General features: G+C 41.2%; 1 protein-coding gene across 1 annotated transcript in view; it reads left to right on the top strand.

The window, feature by feature from the left end:
• The window catches only part of tbx19 (T-box transcription factor 19), an 18,803-nt gene that overhangs the window by 6,570 nt on the left and 4,585 nt on the right, over nucleotides 1-7,648 (top strand). Inside the window, exons 2-5 of the mRNA XM_037696369.1 lie at nucleotides 294-570; nucleotides 5,009-5,143; nucleotides 5,497-5,558; nucleotides 6,320-6,378. Of these exons, the coding sequence (XP_037552297.1) occupies nucleotides 294-570; nucleotides 5,009-5,143; nucleotides 5,497-5,558; nucleotides 6,320-6,378 (533 nt within the window). The remainder of the gene's footprint in view (nucleotides 1-293; nucleotides 571-5,008; nucleotides 5,144-5,496; nucleotides 5,559-6,319; nucleotides 6,379-7,648) is intronic.

The raw sequence follows: 7,648 nt of genomic DNA, 5'->3' as shown, positions 1-7,648 counted from the left end.
TCTATTTAAACCCCTAATTCAGTTCTGTTTAAACTCTTAATTCAGTTCTGTTCAAACTTCCTAATTCAGTTCTGTTTAAACTCTTAATTCAGTTCTGTTTAAACCTCTCCTGTTCTGTTCAAACTTTCTAATTCAGTTCTGTTTAAACTCCTAACCCAGTTCTGTTAAACCTTTTGATCCAGTTCAGTTCACACCCCATGATCCAGTCCTGTTCAAACTTCCTAATCTAGCGTTTAAACCTCCTGATCCAGTTCTGTTTACACTTGTCTAAATGGAGCCGTGTCTGTTCGCAGCCGGATGTTTCCGGTCCTGAAGGTGAGCGTCTCCGGTCTGGACCCCAGCTCCATGTACTCCTTCTTGCTCGACTTTGTGCCGGCCGACAGCTGCCGGTGGAAGTTCGTGAACGGGGAGTGGGTGGCGGCCGGCCGAGCGGAGGGCCGCAGCGAGGGGCGGGGCCACGGCGGTATCTACATCCACCCCGACTCTCCGAACTTCGGGGCCCACTGGATGAAGGCCCCCGTGAGCTTCAATAAAGTCAAGCTGACCAACAAAGTTAATGGAGGAGGACAGGTAAGCAGCTCACCTGACGACGGAAACTGTTCTCTGGGTTTTGTTCATTCGAAGTCTTTTCTTTCTTTTTGCCACGTGTTCAGTCAATTCTTTAATTTTTTATCTTTACGTTTCTGTTAATTTATATGAATTTAAATCTTTTTTTAATCGAGTTGTTTAATGGACGAGCATTACAGCCACGTTGAGCCTTTTTTTCCTCAAAATTTAAATTTCTGAGAAAAAAGTATCCTTCATATTTCAATTTGTATGTTTTTTTGCAATCGTTTTGATTAATATTTGACGTCCTGACACTTTCTACAAACTTCTCATTGTTTTTTTTTAAATTTGTTCTTCTTTGTTCTTTATTTTAACTTGATTTTGATGTATTTGTCATATATTATCTAGTATTTTCTTTGTTCCAGTCTATGTACCTTATATGCAGTATGTTTTTATGGGCATATTTTCCGGTCATTTAGGACTCACAAAATATTTTTCTATTAAATGAGCAAATAGTAAGAGATTTTTCAAAATTACTTTATTCAAGGTAACAAATTTCCATACGCTGGGATTACTTTGTTTTTAAACAGTTTGGCTTTGGAAGCTTAACTGACAACATTTGAGTTAAGTGGACGCACACATGCTCTTCGTGAGGCATCATGGGGAAATCTTAACAAATTAGCCAAGATGTCAGGAAGAGAATCGTCTGGTTCGTCCTCGGGTACCTTTTCCAGATGTCTGAAGGTTCGACTGTTCAAACGATGACCAGAAATGTAAACTCAATGAGAATGTGTGCGTGGACCGCTCAGGAAGGAGTTTGTAAATGAGGGACAGAGACTTTAACGTTTGGAGACACGTCTTGTGGTCTGATGGAACTAAAACGGAACCGTTTGATCAGAATGACCGTCGTAGCCTGAGAACACCATCCTGACTGTGAAGTACGGCGGTGGCAGCATCATGCAGTGGGGGGTGTTTTGCTGCAGGAGTGACTGGCGACCTTCGCAATATAGATGGTATTGTGAGGAAGAAATCTGTGGAAATATTGAAGCAACGTTTGGACATGAATGGGTTTTCCAAATTGACAATGACCATGAGCGCACACAAAGTGACTGATCTTCTTCATCAAAGTTCATGCTCAATAATCCAGGTAGAAGGTCCAACAAAGTTCACTCAGCTCATCTAGACGGTTTCTTTTTTGGTTGAAACGTTTCGTCCTCAGGTTGATGAAGTCCTTTGAACGAAGGACGAAACGCCTCGACAAAAAAAGAAACCGACCAGAGGACCTGACTGAACTTTGTTGGATTTTTTTTAACCTGGATTATTGCGCATGGACTTAGATGTTTTGAACCACTTTGGCTATGACGGCTATGACTGCAAACTGGTTGAGCCACTACGTGGGTGTGCTAATTGTGGGGCTGAGTTTGTTGTGGCTCCTCGAACTGGTGAAGTCTTTTGAATGCAGGACGAAACGCCTCAACAAAAAAAGAAACCGTCCAGAGGACCTGACTGAACTTTGTTGGACTTCTTTTCTTCTTTTCATAATGTCGTCATGTTCCTTTTTTCTTCACCTTCATCTTCTTCTCCTGTCCATTTGCTTCTCTCCGTCCTCCCTGTGCTTTTCTGGAGTGGGCGAGAGACCACCGCCTCTAATTAGCCACTTCAGTCCCTCTCCTCTTTCACTTCACCTGTTCACCCCCTCGTAACCACGGGAACAGGATAAACAGCTCTTAATTGGCCGGCGGCAGTTTAATGCACTTCCTGTCGAGAGCTGTTCAGTAAAGGCCTTCACACACACACACAGACACACACACACACACACACAGTGTGTACAGAAGAAAATTGGCAGTAATGTTGTTTATATTTACCCCATTATCCGGTCCAAACATCACACGCACACACCGAGCCGTAATGCAGAGTTGGAACAGAGAGCCGGGCCATAATGAAATAATTGCTCAGCTTATTTGTACATTATGGTAATTATGTTTTTTACTGGGAAATTAATTTTGCCATCATGCTTCAGATGGACGAGGTAAACTATATTCAAAGCGAGCCCACACACACTCCAGCTAACACACAGCGCCGGGGTCACATCTGAAGCCAGCCTCTCAATCTGAATAGAAAACTGTTTGTTTTTGTGTGTTCGCCCGCAGGACTCGGATTGGTTAATTGGACCTCGTTAGTGGTGGTAAGGAGGAGGGGGTTGAAAAGACAGATGGATAAAAGAGAGTTTGGGCCAAAAGACAAAGATGGCTCTTCTCCACAAACTCTAGGTTTTTTATGTTTTTAATGGATTCAAAAGTGCAGAGTTGTGTTTGGAGAACTTTCTGGTCCAAGTTCAAGAAGTCCTGAACTCTGATGCAAGTTTACGCTTTGCTTGTCCCATTTGTTGTTGTTGTTGTGTTTTTTTAAATAAAAGACTAAATGGATCATACGGTATATATGGACTCATATGGATGATTAGTACCAAAAATATACAGAATATAAACTGTTAAAAGTTTGTTGAACAAGTTAGCAGAATCTAAATCAACTGCGGGTGGAAACAACTGGCACAAGGTGATGTCAAGTCCAGGGTAAAACACTTTAGTTGGTCCCAGTTGTTTCTTTTTAGTGTCCAACCAGTGGTTCACACTTTCCTGTAATCTTTTAATGTGTAATCAATGGTTCTCCAGACTTTCTGAAGTTTGAGTGTTTTTCTTTGGACTTTTGGTTAAATTTGCCTGAAGCTTGAAAACTTGGCAAACCTTAGCAAGACTCCAAACCTTTAAAGTCTATTTCTTGTAGAAAGGTATGACGCCAGTTCCAGTGGCATAAAAAAAATAAATAAATCAGGTTTATACTTCATGTTGGACAATGAGCTTGCTTTATTAGTGAATTGTGATGTACAGTGATCCCTCATCTATCGCGGGGGTTACGTTCCAGAGACCCCCACAGTAGGTGAAAATCCACGAAGTAGCGATGTTAAACATTTCATATGATATTTGGCACGTTGGCGATAGCGATGAAGACGATGAGATGAATGTACTGTACAGTACTGAACAGCATGTACAGTACATACAATGTAAAAATAAAAACGGGTTTTAAAAAACGCATGATACAGCGAAGTCGCAAGAAGTGAACGGTGATCTAGCGAGGGACGATTGTAGTGCAATTCTCGATGGTCGTTTTGTCCAGCAAAAGGTTGCACAAATCATCAGGGGGCATTTACCACCAACTGAACTAGTGAGGTCCTTGAGGCGCCTTGAGGAACTCCAAGAAGACCATAAGACTTAACTATAGGGAAGGTTTCTGATGGTCTCAAGTTTCTGCCCGCCCGTCTATCACTTTCCTGAGAGCCACTGTGAGTTGCAACCTCCAGTCACCTGGTCTACTGTCCAATGCCTTTTCCACACGAGTCATCATGCTGCCTGAATCCGACAAATCTGGGCCCAGCTACCCACTGAAGGTGCCTCCACATGTCCCTGTCTGCCTCCACACTAAAAGTTGAAGTCCCAGCATCCTGTTCCAAGGTCTAAATGAGGTTTGAGATGCCATTGACTCACATTCTAGACCCAAACCTGAAAATTCAGTCTTGTGGCGTGACGGTCTCCTAGCCTGTGACTGAGAACGAGACCTACATGACCACATTATGTGTACTCTGTCGATACACTTAATGCATGTAGCTGTACTAAGCACTTTCTTTGGGTCAAGGGTGAGGTTCTGCCTCAAGTGGAGGTGTTCAAGTATCTCGGGGTTTTGTTCACAAGTGAGGGAAGAATGGACCGTGAGCTTGACAGACAGATTGGTGCAGTATCTGCAGTATTGCGGACTCTGTGCCGGTCCGCTGTGGTGAAGAGGGAGCTGAACTGTAAGGCAAAGCTCCCTGTTTACCAGTCAGTCTACGTTCCTTCCTTCAACTATGGCCACAAACTCTGCGTAGTGACTGAAAGAGTGAGATTGTGGATACAGGCAGTTGAAATGAGTTTCCTCCACAGGATAGCTGGACTCTTCCTTAGAGATAAGGTGAGAAGTTCAGTTATCTGGGAGAGACTCTGAGTAGAACCGCTGCTCCTCTACATCAAAATGAGCCAGTTGAGGTGGTTAGGGCATCTGGCAAGGATGCTTCCTCGGCTCTTCTGGGTGCTTCAGGCATGTTCCACTGGGAGGAGACCCTGGGGAACTATGCCTCTCTCGGTTGGTCTGGAAACGCCGTGGGATCCTCCCAGAAGAGCTGGAAGAGGTGGATATGGAGAGAAAGGTCTGGGCCTCCTTGCTCAAGCTGCTGTCCTCGCGACCTGACTTCAGAAAAAGCGGAAGATAACGGATGGATGTACTAAACACATAGCAAACTGCCATCCATCATGGTGGAGTGAACAGTCTTAATTAATTATGTCACTGGCCCGAACCATTTTTACCAGAAAAAGTGTAACTACAGGTCAGAAAGATGGCAAGATCTGAACAGCTGTTCTATTTCTGTTTGTTTCAGATTATGCTGAACTCTCTCCATAAATACGAGCCTCAGCTGCACATCGTCTGCGTCGGCTCTCGTCATCGTTTGGTCTCCAACGTTTCCTTCAAAGAAACTCAGTTCATCGCTGTCACCGCCTACCAGAACGAAGAGGTGCGAAGACTAACATGCTCCCTTCTTTATCAAGTTTAGTCTCTTTTTTTTTTTTTTTAAAGTTACCAATTCACTTCTGATTTCCTGTTTCCGGATAACTTTACAACTTTGACCAAGTGAAACAGATTTACGGCTGGTTTATCGCCACACAAGTACACAATTTAAAAACACTCCTTTAATTTAAAATGTGGATTTACAACCAAATCGTGCCATCGTGTTTATTTGCTCTAAACATTTCAAGGTTTCTTAAAATAGCACAAGAAGTAACTTAGGAGTTGATTGAAAATCACAAACTTATTTCCAGTCAAAGTTTCTTTAAAAACCTTTATTCTGTTTTTGTGTTTTTTGTCCAGATTACAGCTCTGAAGATTAAGTACAACCCATTTGCTAAAGCCTTCCTGGATGCTAAAGAGAGGTAAAATAAATAAAGAAGGATAAAAAAGGGTGATTTTAAAGGACAAACGCTCACAATTTTATTCAGATTTGAAAATTATAGAAGCTGAAGTCTTCCAAGTCCACTCCCTTCTGTTGAAACTGGAGATAAAATCAACCATAATTTCTACAAGTTTAAATAAACTGTGTGAATGTTTGTTTTTCCAGAGTGAAATATTCAATATTAAAAATGTTTAATTATTCATACTTTGAGTTTTGAAGTGCTAGTCTGGCTTCAAATAAAAACAAGAAGTTAAATCAACACGTACGCTAAAGAGAGAAAAAAGTAGCGAACATGACCGAATTTAAATAAAAATAATCCAAATCTATAAGTTTTGCATTCGATTTATGAGACGGCAAAAAAATATTTCAGCCACTGCACATTTAAAAATCTTAAAAGGACAAAAATACTTTCAAATAAATAAATGCTATCAAAAAATAGAGACATAAATTACAGATGGATTTATTGTAGCAATGAGTCATTGTGTGATTTAGTTTTATTATTAAAAAAAAAAAAATGCTGAACTGTGTGTCAGACGTGGACAGCCTCCGGTAAAATTTTACTACGGTAAATAAAAAAATTTATAAAATAAGTCAGAACTGCTGCAAAACTCTGAGTGTTTCTCACCTTGTTCTGAAACAAGTAATTAGTGACTCTTTATCGGTTTGAGCTGATTAAAGAGACAAAAATATTACAAATTAAGCTCTGGTGTTTGATTTTTTTTTTTTTTTTTTTTTTTACAGAAATCCAGCAGCTCGGAGTTTACCGGAGTCTCCGGAGAACCGGGTGGCCCTTCAGCCCTGTGAGTCACATAAACACCTTCTTATTACTAATAAAAATTTAAAAATCTATTTGTTTTATTAATCACACACACACACGCATAAACTCAGATTGGAGGCAATGTGTTCAACATAATGGTACTTGCTCCAGTTATTTAACAGTGAACAATGGTGTACCACAAGGCTCAGTCTTAGGACCCACCCTCTTTACAATCTACATAGGTAATGTAGGTAAAAACATCCCTGATTCATCCATACATTTCTATGCTGATGACACAGTTGTTTATTGTTGAGCTAAAACAGTTGATAAGGCTTTCCGTCAAATGCAATCTGCATTTGACATCCAGTCTGATTTGTTCCGCCTCAAACTTGTCCTAAATGCCGACAAAACCAAAGGGATGCTTTTTTCAAACAGGAAGCCGGTCCCAGCAGTTCTTCCTTCGATTTTATCCTCAAATGGTGTCCCCATTGAGTTTGTTGATTCCTATAAATATTTGGGTATCTTGGTCGACTCACATCTCTTAAGCTCCATGTGGAAAACCTAGTAAAGAAACTGAAAGTTAAACTGGGTTTCTTTTTCAGAAACAGATCCTGTCTAACTCTGACTGCTAGGAAACGCCTTGTAACTGTGACTTTCCTTCCCTCCATTGATTACGGTGACATTATTTACATGAACGCTCCTACAAGAACCCTGCAGATGTTGGATGCTGTCTATCATGGTGCGCTAAGATTCATAACTGGCTGTGATTATCGTACCCACCACTGCACCACTGGTTAACTGGACATCATAAACTTAATGCAGACTCTCCCACTGGTACATTTTCATTCTTAAATCACTTCTTGGTCTGCTGCCTTCATACATCTCCTCCTACATGTCTCTGTGAGTGCAGCTACAGCGTGCGCTCTCAGGACATTATTACCTGCAGTGTTCCCTCAGTGAGGACTGAACTAGGCAAAAGGACCTTCTCCTACTCCGCTCCTGTTTCCTGGAATATCTTACAAAAAGATGAGAAGCTCTCGACCTTGACCTCTCTAAGTGGCTTTAAGAATCTGTTGGACTCCTGGCAGGGTCCAATGCAGACATGTTCCTGTTTTTAGTTTTCTACATTCGCCTTGGACTCTAGCTGTTCTGTTACTCTTTTTCCCATCTTATTTGTAAAAAAAATAATAATAATAATCTGTATGCCTTTTTATAACTGTCTATTGTTGTCATCTTTCTTTGTTGAAATCAGGTCTCTCTTGTAAATGAGTCCTCGAGGCTCAATGGGATTTACCCGTCTAAATAAAGGTTGA

Source organism: Nematolebias whitei, chromosome 23, assembly GCF_014905685.2.
Source record: "Nematolebias whitei isolate Nwh7 chromosome 23, NemWhi1, whole genome shotgun sequence".
NCBI classification, from domain to species: domain Eukaryota; kingdom Metazoa; phylum Chordata; class Actinopteri; order Cyprinodontiformes; family Rivulidae; genus Nematolebias; species Nematolebias whitei.
Note: the sequence above shows the minus strand (reverse complement) of the source record. Positions and strands in the feature narration are given on the sequence as shown.